This window comes from Podarcis liolepis, assembly GCF_965112155.1.
Source record: "Podarcis liolepis genome assembly, chromosome: 4".
Lineage (NCBI taxonomy): Eukaryota > Metazoa > Chordata > Lepidosauria > Squamata > Lacertidae > Podarcis > Podarcis liolepis.
In genome coordinates, this window is record NC_139558.1 from 43,863,671 (window position 1) to 43,887,166 (window position 23,496).

The 23,496-nt window shown below is 42.1% G+C and overlaps 1 protein-coding gene across 1 annotated transcript; it reads left to right on the plus strand.

The window, feature by feature from the left end:
- The first annotated feature begins 5,839 nt into the window (after positions 1-5,839).
- ZFX (zinc finger protein X-linked) lies at positions 5,840-21,489 on the plus strand. Its single transcript, XM_083501876.1, is given in 9 exon segments — positions 5,840-6,637; positions 9,432-9,521; positions 10,258-10,827; positions 13,140-13,289; positions 13,705-13,848; positions 13,932-14,066; positions 14,482-14,622; positions 17,594-18,765; positions 18,767-21,489. Coding segments are annotated over 8 exon segments (2,412 nt in total). The 5' UTR covers positions 5,840-6,637; positions 9,432-9,460; the 3' UTR covers positions 18,806-21,489.
- The last annotated feature ends 2,007 nt before the right edge of the window (positions 21,490-23,496 follow it).

The window sequence follows — 23,496 nt, forward strand, 5'->3', positions numbered from 1 at the left end:
TGGAATGCAAGAATGTTCTCACATTTTAAATGTTTGCTTGTAATAATGGTCAAAGCAGATTCTCTAAAAAAAAGAAGAAACTTAATTGCAGTCCTGAGTTTCTTAGATAAGTGACTGTATATGTGATCCATATGCCCTTGGAACAATACAGTGGTACCTCTAGTTACAGACTTAATGTTTCGGGGTGCCGTTAGCACCCCAAAAAGTCCACAACTAGCGCACCTCTTCTGCGCATGTGCGCAGCACAATCGAGCGCTTCTGCATGTGCGTGGCCAGCGATCCCGGAAGTAAACACTTCCGGGTTTGCCACGTTCGTAAGCTGAAAGTCCGTAACAAGCAGAATGCAACACGAGGTATGACTGCGTTGAAATACGTGGTATTTAGAAATCCATGTTTAGAATTGTCATGTGAATAGGTTTCCATCTACAATGGATCATCTGAGTTGGAAGAGCCTGTGAATATCAGGGTTCACTTAGGAAATGGTGTTGTGGATAGAATTTGAACCCACTTATTGGTACAAAATTCATATAGCTCAACAGTTTGATCCTAAATTGTAGCAGGGAAAACCCTTAAGAATAAATTAACTATGCCATTGCATGTTGATTTTATTCCTGTTGTCTGAAGTGTTCCAAAGTGGATAGGACAAAAAATGGAAAGTTATTCTAATGCTATTTGGAGGCACAAAATCATCTAGGATTGTAGATGTTTGCTGTTGCTTTCCATTGTCCACATCCACAATCTTAAGGATTTTGTGCCTCCAAACTCTCCTGTGCACAGGAATTTGAAATGACTTTCCCTGATCCTTATTCTAAACTACATGTGCTAGTCTCTTCCCGCAGGAGGAAAATCTATGAAGAACTCAAACTGCATTCTCGTGTGGAAGACACTCTTAAGCGCTTGATTCTTGTATCCTCCAGAAGATCCAACACTGCAACAGCAAATAGTATTTTATACCCTATAGCAGACATCCCCAAACTCGGCCCTCCATGTTTTTGGGACTACAATTCCCATCATCCCAAGCTAACAGGACCAGAGGTCAGGGATAATGGGAGTTGTAGTCCCAAAACATCTGGAGGGCCGAGTTGGGGGATGCCTGCCCTATAGCCTATAGATCCAGCATGAAATGAAATTTAAGCTCTCAACCTTGCTTCCTGGGCAAAGCCCACTCCATGCTTCTCTGATAGCGGTAAGGACGCTCCCCTTCCAACTTTTAAACTATGTATTGCAACTGGCAGTCCACAGCACAAAGCCCATGTCCCCAGGATAAGACAGTTCCATCTAGCTCCTGGCAATCCTACCAAATTTTAAACCAATTATAGTATCGTACCTTGACTCAGGCAACATAGATTTAAAGGTTAGGGTTAGGGAACAAACCAGGAACCAGGGCAACTGTTTTAAGACTGGCAAAAAGTTGCACTATTGAGAGTTTGACTACTACTAAAAGGAATTGTTTCTGCAGCTAAATATGTTTATGGTCCTGAGAGCAGAGTCTGGAGCATAAAGTGCCTTGGAAAATCAAGGTCTTGGCCATTCCTGCTCTTAACAAAACCAGAGAACAAAAAAGTGCATGAACAACTTTTTTTATATTATGCACACTATTAGCTAAGCTGGTTACTGTGGAATATAACATAGGTTGATGTACCACATTGGACTAAAAGCTCTGAAACCTCCCCATTTTGTTGCTCTCCAGCTCAGAAATCTCATCAATAGCACTGATACACTTTATCTCCACAAATCCACCTAATCTTTAAAGATTGAGAGGTAGTTTCATTAATTATGTGGTATTTGAAATGGTATTTTAGACCAGGCCCATGCAGAGCTTGTCTGAAGCCCAACGCAAGATTCTCTGGTTGACTGGGAGGCCTGTCGGGATTCAGGCCTCACCATGGGACTGAAACTGCCTTGGTTACACTGGTTGATGATCTCTGCCGGCCTAGGGACAAAGGTGAAAGCTGTTTCCTAGTTCTGCTGGATCTCTCAGTAGTGTTTGACACCATCAACCATAACATCCTTCTGGACCGTCTAGAGCAGTGTTCCCCAACCTTGGGCGTCCAGCTGTTTTTGGACTACAACTCCCATCATCCCTCACTAGCAAGACCAGTGGTCAAGGATGATGGGAATTGTAGTCCAAAAACAGCTGAAGGCCCAAGGTTGGGGAACACTGGTCCAGAGGGGTTGGGAGCTGGGGGCACTGTTATACAGTGGTTCTGCTCCTTCCTCCTGGGTCGTGTTCAGAAAGTGGTGGTGGGGGATGAGTGTTCAGACCCCTGGGCTCTCACTTGTGGGGTGCCTCAGGGTTCTGTCCTCTCCCCCATGCTTTTCAACATCTATATGCATGCCGCTGGGAGAGATCATCAGGGGGTTTGGGCTGGGTGTTAATCAGTATCCGGATGATACCCAGCTCTACCTCTCTTTCAAATCAGAACCAGTGGAGGCAGTCAAGGTCCTGTGTGAGTGTCTGGAGGCGGTTGGAGGATGGATGGTGGCTAACAGATTGAGGTTGAATCCTGACAAGACAGAAGTACTGTTTTTGGGGGACAGGGGGCGGGCAGGTGTGGAGGACTCCCTGGTCCTGAATGGGGTAACTGTGCCCCTGAAGGACCAGGTGCACAGCCTGGGAGTCATTCTGGACTCACAGCTGTCCATGGAGGCACAGGTCAATTCTGTGTCCAGGGCAGCTGTCTACCAGCTCCATTTGGTATGCAGGCTGCGACCCTACCTGCCCACAGACTGTCTCACCAGAGTGGTGCATGCTCTAGATCTCTCCCCTGGACTACTGCAATGCGCTCTATGTAGGGCTACCTTTGAAGGTGACCTGGAAACTACAACTAATCCAGAATGCAGCAGTTAGACTGGTGACCAGGAGCGGCCACTGAGACCACATAACACCGGTCTTGAAAGACCTACACTGGCTCCCAGTACACTTCTGAGCACAATTCAAAGTGTTGGTGCTGACTTTTAAAGCCCTAAATGGCCTCAGTCCTGTATACCTGAAGGAGCGCCTCCACCTCCATCGTTCTGCCCGGATACTGAGGTCCAGTGCAGAGGGCCTTCTGGCAGTTCCCTTGCTGCGAGAAGCCAAGTTACAAGGAAGCAGGCAGAGGGCCTTCTCGGTAGTGGCACCCGCCCTGTGGAACGCTCTCCCACCAGATGTCAAAGAGAAAAACTACCAGACTTTTAGAAGACATCTGAAGGCAGCCCTGTTTAGGGAAGCTTTTAATGTTTAATATACTATTGCATTTTAATATTCTGTTGGAAGCCACCCAGAGTGGCTGGGGAAACCCAGCCAGATGGGCGGGGTGTAAATTATTATTATTATTATTATTATGCATTCTTGGCATAACAGCACTAGTCTGGCAGGCCCCCAGTACCACACCACACCCTGCTGGCTTAGCCCTCCAAGGCCCAGGGCAAGCGTACCTGTCTGCCCCCTCCTGCATGGGGCAACTTTAGACAGAAAAGTACTTGTCATTAAGTACAGTGAAAAATCCAATTTACAAAATAGTATATTCAAACAGGCAATCCTGACAGGGCAGAAATGCTGGCATATCTCCTGAAGCTGCATCTTCAGGATGGGTGGGGATGGATGGGACCTTCTATCCTACCATTTACTCCTGTGGAGTGAAATTTGTTACATCCGTGTTTTTGGTGGTGTGCAATAGGCAAAATTCCATGGGTGGGACCAGCAGATGGAGGTTTCAGGGTGCAGTGTGTCTGTTCCTCCCTTATTCTGCCCTTGACATGCCCCGTTTTTACTTTTACACTAGCATAATTTCTGCATCTTAACTTACACCAGCAGCAGAGCTCTCTCTCAGCTGGCAGGTGGGAAAATGCTCTAGTTGGGAGGTTACTACGTGACCTAACTGGGGGCTATGATTGCACTTTAGTACAGAAAAGCTCATAACAGTTGTGGAATACAGTACATTGCTAGTTAAGACTGAGGAATGCTACGCTAAGTCTTCTCTGTGGAAATTAAGGTGTCCGATGGAAATGAGTGCAGACTGAATATCTGCAGAAATCTCCTTTGGCGATCACTCGTAGCTGGGTAAGATTGTCTTCCATAAACACGGTTTTAACAATGAGTCCATAAGTGACTGTGGAGGCCTATTCTGGATCTAAACGTCTTTCCACAGTGGGGACATTGGTTTCTGGGCATGAGTTAATCAGTGTGGATTTGCCAAGAGTGCCTTCCTCTTAGCACTTTTCTCCCTTGCGTACTATGGTATCAGCAGCACCAGCTTCACTAATACCACCAAATCCCATAAAAAGGGCAGAATAAGTATTTTTAAATTGTCTACAAGTAAAGGAAATGGACAAACTCTGCTGTTAGACATCAGTATTTCTCAAAACAAAGTATTGTATATACAGCACTGCACACAGAGGTCCACCTACACAGTGGAACCACCTCTCCTTATACCCCCAAAATCTGTCACTGTGTCTAACCATGTGGTATACTATGGCTGGGGAGCTGGCCCTTATTGTGACAGACCAGCAACCCTCCATATAATTATCATCATTTCTTGTGTCTGAAAAGATACACACACTGGAAAGCTTGTGTAACATATCTTCTTTTAAATATTAAATAATTATAACACTTATAAAATGTAGAGGTGCTTCACAACTTAAAACTGCAAGTGGGAAAATTAAAATTTATAACCTAATTTTTCCAACTGATACAACAGAACGCAAGCTATGGCGATACCTGAAATGCCCATTTATCACATGAATTATACTGGCTGGCTAAACTCGTATTTATTTGAATTTTTAAAAACAACATTTTTAAAGAAAAACGGCACCACGGTTTTTTGGGTTGTTTTTTTTTTAAGATTATGACCTTTAACAAACCGATTCTTGAGAAGTTTCCTGCATTTCCCTGTTCAATCTTTCATCGCAAAAAACATGTATTGTTCTCGAGGTGGGGGGGGGGGGGGAGAAACGGGGCCTGAATAAGTAAAGATTTTAATCCAAAAATGTCGGCACGCAATAAACGCTTCCTTTTTAACAAGGCGGTGAGCAGAATAAACTTCGGCGATCGAGGGGGGTAAAAGAGAAATCCGGGAGGCGGGGGTGCCCCCGGCAGTGCCTGCGGGGAAGCCACCCCGAAAAGTTGGGGATTTTCCAGGCCTAAACCACCCTCCGCTCCCCGGCGCCGAGTTGAGCAAGTCTGAGCCCGGAGCGGAATTTTACCGCCGAGCTGGAACGGAGGAGGCGGCGGCGGCGGCAGGAGCGGCAGCTGCAGCGGGAGGGGCTGGCAGAGACCCGCCGCCCTTGCACTTCATCTTCCCGTCCCTGGCCCGGTTCCTTCTCCTCCGCCCGCCCGCTCGGCCCGGCCCGGCTCCTGGCCTGAAGAGCAGGCGGCTCAGGCGGCAGCAGCGCCGGCTTCTCCCTTCCGCATTTCCCTGGGTCTCTCTCGGGCAGTGACGTGACGTGCTGACGGCGGCCCGGCCCGGGGAGCTTGGCCGCTTCCACTCAGCTCCGAGCTCGGCCCCTCCCTCCCCTCCGCTCCCGCCCGCCCCGCCGCTGCGGCTCTACCACCGAGATCGGCCCAGCTACGCGCAGAAAGGCCGCGCAGAGGCCGCCGCCGCCGCCCCGCCCGGTAAGCAGCACGGGACAGGCCCCAGCTAGGCCCTTACCCCGCGCGGGACCAGGCCTCGGCGCCCGCCGACGTGCAGGCCCCGAGAAGGCCGCAGCTAGGCCGCGGGCCCGGGCTGCGTCCTGCAGGAGTGGGCCGTGAGGCCCTGCTCCGGGGCCTAGGCGGCCGCAGCTCGGCTTCCAGGAAGGGAAGAGGCGGCGGGGTGGCGCGAGGCGTGCGGGGAACAGGTCTGAGGCGCGGGGCTGAGGGAGCGAGCGGGGCCGGGGCCGAGTCGGAGGGAGACTGTCTGCAAGGAGGAGACAAGATGGCGGCGGCAAGGGAGGCTGAGGGAGAGTGCCGGCCGCCATCTTGAATTCATCGCTCCTGGCCCCAGACAGTCCCCATTACGGGCAGGGCAGGGCGGAGACGGCGCCAGTGGGGGAGGCTCGCCCCTCCCCTCCTTCCCCGTGTTGTGCCCAGTTGTCCTGCTCGGGTGCTCGTGGGCCAGCTCCAGCCCCGCAGCCTCCCGCCCCACCGCCGTAGCTTTTGACGGGCTGGGCGGCTTTTCCAGGCGATTCCGCTGCCAACGATGCGGTTAAACGATGTCCCGTCTCCGCGGGGCACGAGCAGCGCACACAACCGCCCCCAGGCTCCTCTGCAAAGGGGGGCCATATTGCAGTTGGCGCCAGAGTTTATTCAAGGGACTCTCTTTATTTTTTTGGGAGGGAGTGTGTGGACAACCATATACAGTATACATAATACTTCATGCCAGGGAATATAGGTGCCTGGCTCTCCATGCTGGGGAAGACCAACTGGCTTCATTGTGAAGGGGATGCGGGGTCGCTTGACATCTTCCATAGGGTGTTAACACTTTCGCGGGGTAGAGGTGGCGCAACGCTAGAAACCAAATTAAAAATGCCACACTAGGCAGGCTTAGTACATTTTGCAGTCTTCAGCTTAAGCTCACCCAATTAAAAAGGAAAAGGCAGTTTTCTCTGGGTAACCCACAGTGCAGCCTCTAGGAGTTTCACTCACGTGTTAGGATGTCAGACAAAGTGCCTCAAGGTGTGGGATTAGTGATTTTTGTGTTTCTTAACTGTAATATGTGAAGTAGACAGGTCAGGTTACTGTGAATCGGGAAGGCCACTGAAAGTCAATATATCTGCTGTGTCTGAAACAATAAAAAGCAATTGCCAAATGAACGTCTGAAAAGCTAATGGGGATTGCACAGAGAACATCTTTCAGTTTTAGGGAAAGTGGGAAAGGGCTACTAATGTACAACTTGCTTTAGAGAGGAAAATATTATTTACTAAAGTCTCCTATGAAGTATATATGACAATCAGGCAGGGAGATGAGATTGAAAAATGATTTTCTGGAGTAAATATATTTTCATGCGTGTGTGTATCCACTTTCTGCAGAATGAATAGAAGCAGAAAATAATGTGCGTGGTAATTTCCCTGGCTGCTTTGATAATAAATTTCAGCTTATTTTGGACTCAACAGCAGTTGTGCAATAAGCAAATCAAAAGCTTTTAACTGTCCCGAACTTCTGTGGGTGTGTAAATACAGAGTAGTTTTGCTTGCGACTAAGGATGCAGTTCGAAAAACACAGTTTCTGTTTATTCCTTGCACATTAGCATCTCAATATTTCAAATTTTCATATTGAATAAATCATGGATTTACTTTAAAAAGCAACTTATGGCTCACGAGTAGCAAGAAACTTTTGGTAATGCTGCTATTCAGCTGCTTTTCGTACCATTACTATGACATACTTCTGCCCCTCCTGTCTGCGTTGGAGACACCATGTTACAGTGGCTCCACTTCTTCCTGAATGGTCCAAGAAGGTGGTTTCTGCTCTGCTTCATGACATGCAAAATGCCTCAGGGTTCTATTTTATCTCAGTATTATCTTCAGTATTTAGAAGCCATGGGAGACAGTTGAGAGAAGGAGGGGGGCCAAGAGGCAGAGATGAGTCAGGCTGCTGAAGAAGGCAAGGAGTTTCCCCCTCCTGTGGCAAGCTCTCTTGCCCCCTGGTCTCCCAGAACCCGAAGAGGTGTGAAGAGGGAGGAATAAAGACAGGCAAGGGGAAGAAGTCTCAGGTTGCTTGGGAAGGACCCTGGGGGAGGAGAGACTTAGGGAGTTGTGGAAAGGCACCAGCTGCCTCTTTGGGCCAAGACCTACTGGGAAGAGTTACTGTGCTCACTGGGCCTGAGCTGTTTTTGTTTATTTCAATAAAGAGTTAACTTCACTAACACCTTGTGAGTTATTGCTGACCTGCTCCCAACTCCTGTCTTGACATCAATATGCAGATGACATTCGGCTCAGTCTCTCTTTTCCACCTATGCATCCCAAGAAGGCTGACCAGATATTGGGATGCATATTGGAAGGGATAAGATGGTGGGGAGGAAGACAGAAACCTAATTCAGATAAGAAGTTCTGTGGGTTGAGAAGTTGGCTGATCTAAATAGAGGTGTGAGACCTGTTCCAAATGGGGCTGCAATTTTGTTGAAAGAGCAGTTGTGCAGCTTGGGGGTGCTGTTGAATTCATTCCTGTCCAGAAATGCATATATAGTGGCAGTGGCCGGAGGTACCTTCTACCAGCTCAGGATGAGTCAAACCTGGGCTCAGTTACCCATGCACTTGTGTCCTCCAAAGTGGACTACTGTAATGTTGTTTCCATGGGGGCTGCCTTTGATGATGGGTCAGAAAATTTAGTTGGTGCAAAATGTGGTATATACATACAGATAGAGGCCAGAAAGTCATAGAATCATAGAGTTGGAATAGACCACAAGGGCCATTGAGTCCAACCCCCTGCCAAGCAGGAAACACCATCAGAGCACTCCTGACATGGTTGTCAAAGTCTTCTCATCTAACACTGTTTCTACACCAGCTGCAATAATTACCAGTATGGTTCTGGGCCCAATTCAAAGTGCTGTGTTTATCTTTCAGGTTTGCTTAAGGATTGCCTTTATCTGTACAGCCCAGCTTGTGCCCTAAAACAGGATTTGGGAAACTTTGGCTCTCCAAATGTTGCTGGATTACAGCACCCATTATCCCTGATTATTCACCATGCTTGCCTTGGCGCCAATAGGCATTGTAGTTCTGAGGCATCAGAAGGGCCGCAGGTTCCCCATCCTTGTCCCAAGATCTTTTTCAGAGGTCCTGTTTGTATGCCTGTCAATAAGATAAACTAGGCTGTGGAGAACAAGAAACAAGACCTTCTTGGTGATGGCCCCACAGTTTTAGTGTACAGTAGTGCCTCCGCTTATGTAACCCTCTTGTTACGTAAACTTCGCGATGCGTAAGTGGCAAACTCAGAAGTAATTTAACAGGTTTTTACAGCACATATATGCGCAGAAGCGGTCCTCCGGTTGTGAAAACATCGGGATCCGGCCAGACCTCCGGAACGGATCCCATCCGCAACCAGAGGTACCACAGTAATTGACCTCTTCAATATTGTTTTTTTTAAAAATAGTTTTGAAGAAAATCTCAACACTGTCATTTATTAAGATTGTAAATGAGCAGCTTTCTAATGCTAATACAAACCTCTCTAATATATCTCATACAGCTTTGTATCATTCATTTTCATATATGTTGCTTTCTGAGAGCCACAAAGATATTTTGAATGAACAAATACATACAGTGAGGTAGGAGTGTTTTGCCCTGAAAGCTGTATTTTCCTGCCCCCACTGGATATAGCAAGCAGTGTGTGCGTATCACTTTGTAGTCTTGGGGGCAGGTCCTGAGGAATTGACTCTTTTCTTGACAATATTTTTCCCTCTTGGGATTTTTTCATCCATGAACTGAGTTCAGTATGTGTGCTGCATAAATATTGGAGCTTCTTCATTTTTATTTTATAGACATTTCTGACTGATGAGAGTTAAAGGCCATGGATGAAGATGGGCTTGAGCTACAGCCACATGACCCACATGCGTTTTTTGATCCTACAGGTATGACAGTCTAAAATGGATTTCTCTAAATGCATGATGTAGCCTATTTGGTCTTTACTGAATGACACCAGACTGGTTGTTTTTATTATTATTATTATTATTATTATTATTATTATTATTATTATTATTATTAAATTTCTCTACTCTCCTGCCTGAAAGTCTAAATTCATTCTGTTCCATAGTTAACATGTTTTGAGAAGTACCTTGATGCTACAAGAACTACCAGCCACCACTAAAATGCACTATATAATCTTTTAAGTATTTCTGTACTAATATTGTTGTTTACCATTTCTCTAGAATAAGACAATAATAATTATTATTTTCTTTGGATACCAAGTATAATGTGGGGTGCGTAGGAGGTTGTTACAGAATGGGAAGACCGAGATAGTTGACAACTGGGTTAGCGCTTCCTAACCTTTACATACATTTTCAGTTCTCTGTTCTTTTTATCAGTTTTCACATCTTCCTATACTTTCCACAAAGTCATACCCACCTGACACTTTTTCTCAGTGAATTCTACGTCCTTCCAACCCTCTGTGATTTTGAAGGCACAATAAGACCAGCAGGAGCTAACAAGAAGCTTGTAAACTTTATAACAATATGGAATGTGTCACATAGGGAATAATCCAAGAACTTGCATAGGATGTGTGGGGAAAGAAGTCATAAATAGATCTCATTTTCATGAAACCTGAAACTATACTGTCACAGTAACTTTGATTATTTTTATGTATTTCAGGAACTGATGGAACACATTTGAATGGAAATGAGATTGTTGTTGAAATACAGGAAACAGTCTATGTGTCAGATGTGGAGGATTCTGACATAACAGTTCATAACTTTGTCCCAGAGGATCCTGATTCTGTAGTAATCCAGGATGTAATTGAGGACGTTGTTATAGAAGATGTTGAGTGTCCAGATATCATGGAAGATACTGATGTATCTCAAACTGTTATTATGCCTGAACCAGTGCTGGACACTGATGTCACTGAGGAAGTGTCTTTAGCACACTGCACTGTTCCAGAAGATGTTTTATCCTCTGAGATCACAGCTTCAGCAATGTCGATACCTGAGCATGTGCTCACAAGTGCATCAATGCACGTACCTGATGTTGGACAATTGGAACATGTTGTTCATGATCATAGTAATGTTGTAGAAGCAGAAATTGCCACAGGTTCTCTGGGAGAAGATGTAGTTTCTGAAGTTTTGGTAGCAGATTGTGCCTCTGAAGCTGTAATTGATGCCAGTGGAATACCTGTGGAACATGATAATGACAAGGGCAACTGTGAAGACTACCTTATGATTTCCTGTAAGCGTCTGGGTGAAGTATTTCAAAAGCCACAAATTTATTTACAAATTCCTTAATCAAGAGTACTTCTATTGCTTCACTTTTAATCCCTTGGACTTCTGTGGTGTTAATCTATGCTAAGTACACTTGTAGTAATTTAAGTAGCTGCTGGTGAGTTGGGGAGGGGTGGAGAGAAGATGGCAACCATCATATTGCTCAGTGGTTGTGAGTCTTGATTTGATTGCTCTCCACCACCACTTTGTCAAGAAGAACCCAGGATGAGCTGGACGAGAAGGGTATGCAGGGTTTAGGATGGTTGCTGTAACATGAACTGACCCTGTATGTTATGTCAGCACAGCACTATACCTTGGTAATACTGTGCTGACAAATGGCATACATTTGTCAAATGCAACATAGCAGCAATGCACAAAGTCATTTCAAGGCATAGCACTAGGCAGAGAAAGCATGTGGTAGGAATTGTTTGGGGATAACTCTCATAATTGTTAGGCTATTTAGCTAGCATGATTCCACCAATGTAATGCTGTATGAGGCATAGTAGAATTTTTAGAACTTTCTAGAAGCATAGTAGGATGGGTGAGCTTGTTTATAGCCTAGGCACAGGATAGCAATAAAGTACACTAGCATAGCTATGCATAGCTATAAGATGCAACCTTATGTTACTCAGCTATTACCTCTTATAAAGATAATAGATCCCACCTCTGTATTCTCATATATCAATGTTCTAAATTCTTAGTCTGTTCTAAAACTATATATACTTGCTCTTCTCTTCAAACAAAATATAAATCCACACCCTTTATAATTTGATGAGAATGCTTATACAATAATTATGCCAAGTGAAAGTTTCCCTATTACCTCATTCTTTGCTTTCAGCCTCCCAAACAAGCTCTACCAGTTTTCAAGTCATGAGTTTGATGCCTAATTTGGTGTTGCCTTGGCCAGTATGTAGCAGTTTATCAAGCAAAATGAAAACATGCTTCTAAACTCAAATCTCCACTTTTTACATAATTCATGTATCTGTTTAATGTGCCATGTGGCAAACTGTAGAAGGAGTGTTCTGAGGCTTTGGCAGTGGTTCTCAAACTCACAGTGTCTCCATCCCATTCCCGGTAAAGTCGCAACCTAGTATTGGCAAAAACAAAAGATGTAGCAAGCAGGGTGGAATGGAAATTGATGAGACAGGCTGTATGAGCTTGCCTTGCATAGAATTCCATTTCAGCTGTTGTGGCACAAATAGAGGTGTGCACCACCTCATATATACTTCTAGGTAGAATTGTGCTGTGCTGCATCATCAGCATTTTCACTGTCTGTTGATAGATCATGAGAGCACAATTTAGTTAATTATTTTATTTCATGAAAATTATATACTGCTTGATTGTAGCAAAAACCTCAAATCATTTTTTTTCTATTTATAATCACCCCGCTTTCCTCAAGGCAATTACAGATTAATTGTTTCACAATTGGCTATTACGAAGGCAAACTACAAAGAAACTCGCATTTTACTTTTAACACGGCTATTCTGTGACTTTGGCATGTGGGATCCTCTAGCCCCCAGGCCTAATTAGGCTCACCAGGCTTCTCCATTTGACTTGCAAGACCGGTTTGGACAAGCCACAGTCACCTACCCTACTCATGATTTTATCTGGTGTGGGGCAGATGAAAGCACAAGCCAAAGGGCTTTGGGTGCACCATTGATCAGCTGATGTGTAAAGAGGGATTTGCAAGCACCCACAGTCAGCTGATTGGTGGGTCTTGCGAAACCCAGTGTATAGTGCTCACAAAGTTCTGGCAATCAGGTTGTTGGGGCTTGTGAGTACTGTGCACAGAAGTCTGCAGAATTTCCACAGTGAGCTGGTTGGTGGGTCTAGTCCATAAACTGCAGTCAGTCAGCTGTGAAGCCCAATGTATGTGACTGAGCCAGCTAAGGATCCAACTCCAGTATGAGAACTTTTAGGAAATGCTTGGTTCACTAGGGGTGGAAGAGATAATGATCCAGCCCACCAGCCTGTTCCAGTTCCCCAGCCCATGTTGCTTCCCTGATTTATTACCATTTTTCAAGTTTGGTCACAGTTACAAGCTAATTAAGAGAAATATTTTATTCAGTGAGGCAGTGCAGGAGAGCATTTTGAATTTATCTTCTTAACATATCTCACTAGTTTTCATGTAACTAGAATAATAAATTATATAAACATTTCTTTCACTGTCATTTATAGTTTTACTGCATTTTAAAACATTTCTACAATTGAAATGATAAATTTTTGGCTTACTGCAATCAGTTTATGTTGGATTGACCATTTTATTGTTTTTCTCTGTAGTGGATGATGCTGTCAAGGCAGAAACTGATGATTCTGTTGACCTGACAAGAAAAACTGTGTCAGAAAATGATCCTTGTAAAATGGATGGCATTTGCCCAGAAGTCATCAAGGTGTACATTTTCAAAGCTGATCCAGGGGAAGATGACTTAGGTACAGCATTCTATTTTATTTTATTTTTAAACTTAATCTAAACATCAGTAATTGGAGGTCGAAGGACAAAAGCTGTGCTCTTGAGAGCTATCATGAGACTCCTCCTTTCCCTCTAGTTGCCAAACTAGAAATAAAAATGGTGGAGAATTTGGCCTTTCTGACATGTTGGCTGGTAGCAATAGAAAGTGGAAGTTAAGGTTTAGGCCCACTATCCCTTGTTCTTCTCAACGTATCTCCAGGAAATTAGTTGCTGAGTCTTAACCTTTCATAGTATCTCCTTTTATTTGACTCGGGCTTCTTTCAGATGTCGTGTGGGGAAAGTGTAGATTATTTTCTATTGCTTATATTTAAACCATAATTTAGTAGAAAGATGCTTTTACAAAATACTTTGACCAACTTTTCCTCCCCCACCCAGGAGGCACAGTAGATATTGTGGAAAGTGAATCTGAAAATGACAATGGAGACACATTAATGAATCAAAATAGCAGTGTTCGCATTCCAAGGGAAAAAATGGTTTATATGACAGTAAATGATTCCCAGCATGAAGATGAAGATTTAAGTAAGTATTTGACCTTTATTTAGGGTTAAGAATTTGTTTAAAATGACACAAAATTTGTATTATATTGTTTTTTCTTCTCTTAGATGTTGCAGAAATTGCTGATGAGGTATATATGGAGGTAATTGTAGGAGAGGAAGACGCAGCAGCTGTTCACGAACAGCAAATTGATGAGAATGATATTAAAAGCTTTATGCCGATAGCTTGGGCAGCAGCTTATGGTATGTTGTAAATCAAAAGACACTTCCCTGTAGTATTAGCTCATGCCAAATGAAATTGGCTCCCACTCCTATTTTGTGCAAACAAGCAGCCACATGGCGGCTGCTGGGTCGTGAGCAGTTTATGGGTAATGTTTGCTTTTGGCATCTTTTTATTATCCAACAATGTTGGTTTGTGATAGGGTGATGAAATCCATAGTATGAGTCACGAACAAGTGTAGCAAGAGGCTCACTGTGTGGAGCAGCATCCAAAGGTTTCTATTTGAATGTGAATCTGACTTCATTCAGTGCCCAGGTTGACTGCAAAAAGGCACAGAACAACCATTTACTAACTTAGTATTTTATTACAATGTATAGATTCTGTATTTTGAATATTCCTTAGAGTGCTGATGATATGTAACATTCAATCTTCCATTAGGTAATAACACAGATGCAGTTGAAAATCGAAATGGAACAGCTAGTGCTCTCTTGCACATAGATGAGTCTGCTGGTCTTGGAAGGCTAGCAAAACAAAAACCAAAGAAAAGGAGGAGATTGGAATCCAGACAATATCAAACAGGTAGGTACCCAGCGACTCTAGTGACTATGATGATTGCCTGTCAAGAGAAAGAGAATAGAAATGCATTTTCTGTGAGCATTTTAAAGGTTGTAAAAGCACAACCATGTAGATGCATTCTTTTTGTGGTTTTGTACTTTAACAATATCACAAGAACACAAATTTAGAACTGTTAACAGAAGGAACGAATAAATTACCGTATTTTTCGCTCTATAAGACGCACCAGACCACAAGACGCACAGGTTTTTGGAGGAGGAAAACAAGAAAAAAAATATTCTGAATCTCAGAAGCCAGAACAGCAAGAGGGATCGCTGCGCAGTGAAAGCAGCAATCCCTCTTGCTGTTCTGGCTTCTGGGATAGCTGCGCAGCCTGCATTCGCTCCATAAGACACACACACATTTCCCCTTACTTTTTAGGAGGGAAAAAGTGAGTCTTATAGAGCAAAAAAGACGGTACTTGAAAAGTCAGGTTTCGGCAGAAAATTGTTCATAGACACACCGTGTACACCTATTAATGTAAATCACCAAGTAAAGGTAAAGGGACCCCTGACCGTTAGGTCCAGTCACGGACAACTCTGGGGTTGCGGCGCTCATTTCACTTTACTGGCCGAGGGAGCTGGCATACAGCTTCCGGGTCATGTGGCCAGCATGACTAAGCCGCTTCTGGCGAACCAGAGCAGCGCACGGAAACGCCGTTTACCTTCACATGGACACGAGACTCATTGGGAAACATCACCCAGTTCAAAATATCAAAGTCAGGAGGCATCTCCCAATTCTCACCCAAACAGAGTGTCCCCCTGGAAGTATTCAAACACTGGATTTCTTTTAAGAAAGGGTGAAGCTGGAATGACAGGGGAAATACCAGCATCAAGAAACCACAAAAACATGTTGAATTTATCAGTCACTACTCACTTTGAGCTCTGCACTCCAAGCACTTCCCACAGGAAAGGCTGTTCTCAGTGCCAAGATATGAATAAAATAGCCGTACCTATTTATCTACTTGCACTTTTATGTGCTTTCGAACTGCTAGGTTGGCAGGAGCAGGGACCGAGCAATGGGAGCTCACCGCATCACGGGGATTCGAACCACCGATCTTCTGATCAGAAAGCCCTAGGCTCTGTGGTTTAACCCACAGCGCCACCTATAGCCCAAACAGCACTATTCACACATAAAAGGGAGATATCGGTAGGTTTTGGGAACCCTGAAGTTTGTAAAACTATACACACATGCCCAAAAACAAACCTTTAAGGGGGGAAAAGCTTGAGTGGGCCAGAGCCAAAAACATTGCAGTGAGAACTGAACTGGAATTCTAACTAATTTTTGGTGGTGCAGTGCAGGGTGAACTGGAGTATCCTGGAAAACAACTTGGTTGGTTGGAACCTCAAAGGAGAGTAACATGCACTCACTTAATTATAGTGGGAGGTAATGTAGATTGCATATGTAGGTATGCTCTGTGCATTACTTCAATATAGAGTACCTTTTACCAAAAGATTGTTCAGTTTCTGGCATTTTGTTTTGGGGTGGGGATGAGGGTTAGACAAAAAGCTTGTAATATTTAGAAACATCTCTAATGGACTCAATGTAATAAATTACATCAACTTATAAATTATAAATCCTCAAGATGTGACACATCTCATTGTAAAGATGGGTTGACGCAAGTGTTTTTCTCTTTTAAGAATGCACAAGTCCCTAGTAACCAAAATGCAAAGAAAATAAAATTGCACTAAGATAGAGCATGTGGACTCACTGAGGAAGGCAGCAGTTAAAGTAAACCCTACCCAACACCTCCTATGAAGTCGTACTGATGCAAACATACCCCCAACGTTTTAGGGAGAAAAGAAGTTGTTAGATACATTATTCTCTTGCAACTACTGCCAGTGGCTGATGCATAAAATGTGAGAGGATATACGCATCTGTTGTGCTCCTATTGGAAGCATAGGCCTATTATAGCAGCTATGAGCACTGCCTTCCTAGCAGCCCCAACAGTTACGTAATACGCATGCATGGTTCATAAGGAGGGGAGGAATTACTATAACAGTTCTGCCCTTTTGGCATAGCTCCGGTGGTGGAAGCATGGTTGTTATTGTTGTTGTTGTTGTTGTTGTTGTTGTTGTTGTTGTTGTTGTATGCCACCATTCAAAGATCACAGGATGGTTCACAACAAAAAAATACAAAATGAAAATACATAATAAAACATTTCATCAAGCTCCATGTATTCTATGTCTGGATTGACTTGCTTCTCATATTTGTTTTGATTGCACAATGATTATATATAATTCTTATCTCATGCTATCTGTTTGCAACTGTTATTTTGGATTATAGTTAATATTAACATTTCTAGTAGCTTACTCACTTATCTGAGAGCCATACAAAGCAACAGAGAACAAATAGTTATCTTCAGTTTTAAAATTAGAAATTCCTGTACTGGTGGACTCTTTTGGAAACAGTTGTCCTCAAACCTGACAAACCTGATTCATCCACTGCAAAGACTCCTATTATTACAAGGCACCTTTAAGAGATCTTGGGTTCTGCAGTTACTGACATGTCAAGGTATTCCTTTATGCAGGTTTAATTTGCTTAATTAAAGGATGTGTTAGCACTTGACATTGCTACCAAATACTGAAGTGCTGCAAGTCTTCCCCCATTTGTGTTGAATGATTTTGCTTTAGTTCTGACACATTATTGTGGCTAATTTAATTTAACAGAGGTAATATTGCCAGCCAATATTTAAATCCTATGGATTTCAGTGAGTGGGACGGTAATCCTTTACCTACTTATCTGGGAATATGCCTTGTTAACTCAGACATATATAGGGTTGCACTAATAAGTATGTGCTTGACTGTGTCACTGAAATGAATAAGATTTTGAAGTGCATAACTTCAACTTACATAGCTGTTAATACACATATCAGCATATTTCTTTTCTGTTTAAGGAGTGCCATTTTCATGATCTGGGTTTTGCTTTTATTTTACAGCAATAATAATTGGGCCCGATGGCCATCCTTTGACAGTCTACCCCTGTATGATTTGTGGGAAGAAGTTTAAATCTAGAGGCTTCCTGAAAAGGCACATGAAAAACCACCCTGAGCACCTTCTTGCTAAGAAAAAATATCGATGTACTGATTGCGATTACACTACAAATAAAAAGTTAAGTTTGCATAACCATCTAGAGAGCCACAAGCTTACTACCAAGACCGAGAAGCTAATTGAATGTGATGAATGTGGGAAAAGTTTCTCTCATGCAGGAGCTTTGTTTACACACAAGATGGTGCACAGGGACAAGGCAGCAAACAAAATGCACAAGTGCAAATTCTGCGAGTATGAGACAGCAGAACAGGGATTACTGAATCGTCACCTTCTGGCTGTGCACAGCAAGAACTTTCCACACATTTGTGTGGAATGTGGCAAAGGATTTCGGCATCCGTCAGAGCTCAAGAAACACATGCGAATCCACACCGGTGAAAAGCCCTACCAGTGCCAATATTGCGAGTATAGATCGGCTGACTCTTCCAACCTGAAAACTCACGTAAAGACTAGACACAGTAAGGAAATGCCCTTCAAATGTGACATTTGTTTTCAGATATTTTCAGATACCAAAGAGCTGCAACAGCACATCATTATGCATCAAGAAAGCAAAACACATCAGTGTCTGCACTGTGACCACAAAAGTTCAAACTCGAGTGATTTAAAGCGACACATAATTTCCGTTCACACAAAGGATTACCCCCATAAGTGTGACATGTGTGACAAAGGCTTTCACAGGCCCTCAGAACTGAAAAAACATGTTGCAGTGCACAAAGGCAAAAAATTGCACCAGTGTAGACATTGTGACTTTAAGATTGCAGATCCGTTTGTTCTAAGTCGCCATATTCTCTCAGTTCACACAAAGGATCTTCCGTTCAGGTGCAAGAGATGTAAGAAGGGCTTCAAGCTGCAAATGGAACTCAAAAAACACATGAAAACACACAGTGGTAGAAAAGTTTATCAGTGTGAGTTCTGTGAGTATAGCACTACAGATGCCTCAGGTTTCAAACGGCATGTTATTTCCATTCATACAAAAGACTACCCTCACCGTTGTGAGTTCTGCAAAAAAGGCTTCAGAAGACCTTCAGAGAAGAACCAGCACATTATGCGGCATCATAAAGACATTGGGCTGCCGTGAGGACTCTTTATTCTATGAAATTTAGAAGGGTGTGTGTAAAAGATTCGCTTTCTAGGCAGTCATTGTATTATAAAGCAGATCACACAAACAAACTAGCGTGCATTTGATTTAGTGCTGTATACAGATAGGATTATTGCTTCTAGTTGACTTTTATACATTTTGTTCATTAGTGTGTTCTGAATTCTCTTCCGTTTAATAAATGAGGAAGGATAGCAACAATAAAGTTGCATTTAATAAAGTAAACCCTGTCTCAAAATGAATTTTTCAACCACATTTGTTCTCTGAAATTTTTACCTTACTGACATGGTTCATATTCAGTGACCATATTAACAGTTTTGTCATGAGTTAAAGATACATTTTTAATTTGCTCTTAATAAAGCAGTCATAAAAAGATTGTATAAAATAAACTGGAGGAAATTAATGTAAGAAGATAACATTGTACCATAGGACCCACTTATTGTTTCATCTGATATTTAAAAAATTGTGACACAATCTTCATTTGAGTAGTTACTCATTACTATTCTCCATCATTTGGAGTTCTTTTTACATAATGTTTAATTCTTCCATGATAAGTAATAGTTGGTTGCTGGGAGCATTTATTTTCAGGAAGTGTGAATTTAAAACTTCAGGCATTTGTTCATGCATATTAACTACGTGCTTCTCTTTTGGTTCTGTATTACAAATGCATTTGTGTTTTGAAACTTATTGCTGATTCATAGTGCATATGGATACATTTGTTTCAGTTGTTGGCAGGATCAATTGACGGTTGTTAAGGTTACCCCAAATTAAAAATCATTTTTGTTACAAGACTCCATGAAATATTTGGTCCAATCATATTTTTAACTATCCACCAGCAGCTTTGGACAGCTTTTCAAAGAATATAAACTGTATAAAGGGAGCACATTAGATGGAGCAATAAAGAATAGAAACAGATGCTATCTTCATGAAGAACTTGTTTTCCAGCAACTTTTTGTATATTTTCTCTATTACTCTCTTAGGAACACAGGGTGATATCCAATGTTTCTCCCTCAGCTGATGGAAGGAGTCGATATCGGTAGGCAAACAAGGCAGTTTTCATTGATTCCTCCTCCCCAGTGCAGCCCCTCCAAAAATCTACTGTGGAGAGTCCTCAAACTTCCAGAGCAGATTTTGATGGAGCACAGAGAGCTATGAGGAGGAGTAATTGTCTCCTTCCCCCTGTGAAACATTAGATGTCACAGCTTTTCTTAAAGAATCGTTTCAGTAACAAGCGTGTAGTGGTCCTTCCAATCAGTTTATTAAGTAGTAATTATCTAGAGTTTGTCTAGTTCTTCCTTATCCATTTATACCCTTCTGGATAGATGTTGCAATGATCACCTGTGCTCTGAAAGCTAAGGCTGCCACAACCTGCTTCACGGCAAACAATGTACTCTTATGAATTTGCAAAGTGCAGTAAAACAGGGTGGGGCAGGGACTCCAAAGCATGCTGTAAGGGATGACATCTTAGTGAACGTACATAGTCTGGTGTGTTTGGCTTGTTGGCTTCTTCAACCCCTTCCCTTCTGTTTTGGTCCCAAAAGTACACTGGTCAAATATAATGAGATGAGACGCAAGTTCCAAATGAACAGTTTTCCTCCGTGCTTCCTTCACCTCTCATCAGAAACACAATATCCCTATGTGGCCAGAAAATACAATGTCTGTACATTTCTTCAAATAAATACCTCAGTATTCCTGGGTTGATTGGTTTTGCTTAATGGAAACAAGAATTACTTGAGACAGCCATATGTAAACATAAACACTTGATATGCTAACATAAAACGTTTTGTTTTCTACAAACCTAAGTGTGTCGGATTAATGTGCAGCTATGTTTGTTTCTGACCTTTTGTGTTTGGACTGTTGCATGTTCACCAAACTCCTGGAATAGATAGTGGGGACCTCTAGTAATCAAATGCACTCATGACTTCTGCTCCAAGATGCACATGGCCATTTCTTTATCTTTTAGTAGATTTAAGCAGTGCTTGTGTAGAATCCTGTAAAAGATTCTAGGTGGTTTCTTTACTCTGGGATTATGGCCTGAAAGCCTGGTCCTAAAAGCACTTGTACTCATTGATTCAGTGGAAACTTAGGTGCCTCAATTTTCATTGAAGTCCTGCCCAGATTTCCAAATAATTTACAAAAGTTATTTTCAAGCCTGTTAAAAAGTTAGTAAACCTCAAATTCTCAGTCTGCTGCTGAAAAGTATTATCCATATTGAAAAACTCTTCTTGGACAATTACTCAAATTAAGAACAAAAAAGTGACCCACTTCCTATTTTTGTAACATCATCTGGAATCGTAAATACTTGTTTTGAAGCATAATTTTGGAAACGTATGCAATTAAGAGTTTAGTGAAGTGGATTTTGTACAATGTATCTGTAAAAAGAGCAAATCAAAACTAGTTATTGTTAATGTAATAATAGTTACAGGCTAGTTTTATTTGATTAGCGAATGCTATAAAATTGATGTTTCAGTTCCATGTTTTAAATGGTACATTAAAAAAAACCAACTGAGAACATAATATAAATAATTGTTCTGTAAAAATGCTTGTTAAATACTATATGTCCCTCCCTGTGTACACTTTGTAAAAAAAGAAAAAGAAAAGAAATAGAGTCCTATATAGGGATGTGTAACGTTGTATTGTGTACTTGATGATAATGTGAAAAAAATAAAAATCAGACTATTTTCCTGTTAATGAATATTCATTTGATAAGCTAACTCTTTCACATATTGCCACTAAAATTCATGATGTTTCCTCTTACCATAAACTTGTTAGCTGAGCAGAATATTATTTCTCTGGAACATTCAGAGATGTTGGGAACTAAATCTGGGACATTCTTCAAGGGTACTGTGTAATATATGATGAAACTGATGTTGACACTAGGATTCCACCAGTTCCTTTCTCTATAAATAGTGAATTTTGTTTTGTGATTTTTTGTGTACAGTGTTCCACTGTACACAAGCGTGTTACAGACGCTTCAGGTTACAGACTCCGCTAACCCAGAAATAGTACCTTGGGTTAAGAACTTTGCTTCAGGAAGAGAACAGAAATTGTGCAGCGGCAGGGGGAGGTCCCATTAGCTAAAGTGGTACCTCAGGTTAAGAACAGTTTCAGGTTAAGAACGGACCTTCAGAACAAATTAAGTTCTTAACCAGAGGTACCACTGTATTCCTTTTTTAAACTATTTTTCTAAAGCTCTTGATGTAAAGATAAGTGCCTAGGGACTGCCTCCAAATTCGCAGGATTGGCAAAATTAAGATTCCATTGTCTACAGAATGGGACATTATTTAATTGCTATAGTACTGCAAAGCCTGGAAGAGCCTGCAAAATAAAATAAAAACATAATTAAAATAGCCATGAAACATTAGAAACCAGCAGCCTTCTACCCAGTGTTGCTCAGACATTCTAAAAAACCAAATAATTGGTGAAGTCCACTCTTTATTTAAAATGGTGTCCCAATTGCCTCCAAACATACACAAAAACCTGCTCCTTGACCTCAAATTTCGGTGATGATACCTAAGAGGTGTCCAAATGCATAGCAAACAAGCAAACAATTTAGCCAAATAAATAACAGATTATAAATAAATACTATGAGAACAAAACAGAAAAATATGGGATCTTGCTTTTTACTTCACCTTTAAAGTATAGGTTGTCAGTTCTCATACAAGGAAAAAACTAGCACAGCATCTACAAATATTTCTCAGGGGCAAAGTTCTAGTTACAACTGACGGGGGACTGCTTCAGAATGATATGGAAAATCGGGAAGTTAAGAACATGCATCAGAAGCGACTGTCAAGTGCTGAGCACACTGGCCATTTCTGCAGCAGAGCTATAGGAGCCTTGACCACCCTGAGGCCTTCAGATGATGTTCTCAAATAATTGGCTTGGCTCTTACAGCTTTATTGATGTTTTAATTACCTAGTTTTGATCTTCAAGTGCATTGCTTTTTCTATTCCAAACAATCCCGATAATAAAAGGCACAAAAAACTTTAAAGAATGGCAAAGGGTGATTTCTAGATTTGTCTGGGAAGGAAAGAAGCCCAGAATTAAGTTTAAGATATTAACAGATATTACTGAAAGAGGGGGCTTCGCCCTACCAGACATGAGACTGTACTATGAGGCGACATGCCTTTGTTGGATTAAAGAGTGGATAAAGTTGGAGGATACAGAATTATTGGATCTAGAAGGTTATAAGAACAAATTTGGATGGCATGCCTATTTGTGGAGAGATAAGATAAAAGTGCATGAGGGATTTTGCAGCCATATCTTTAAGGGACCTTTGATAGAAGTTTGGAATAGATATAAGAACATATTAGAACCAAAAACCCCACACTGGTTATCACCAGTGGAGCTGATAAGTGTAAAGAAAGTCAATATGGGGAAAAAATGGGGTAGGTACGAAGAAATGGTATTGAAGGAAGGAGGGAAGTGGAAAGTTAAACAATATGACCAGGTAAAAAGATATACATACGATTGGCTGAGTTACTATCAGATAAATGAAATATTTAAAAAAGAAGTGAAAGAGAGGGGCTACGATGAAAAGGCATCGAAATTTCAGAGAGAGATAATAAACTGTGATCGGAAAAATCTGTCAAGTATGTATAAAATACTGTTAGAATGGAACATGAAAGATGAGAAAGTTAAAACAGTGATGACTCAGTGGGCAAAGGACCTTGGCTATGATATTCAATTGGAGAATTG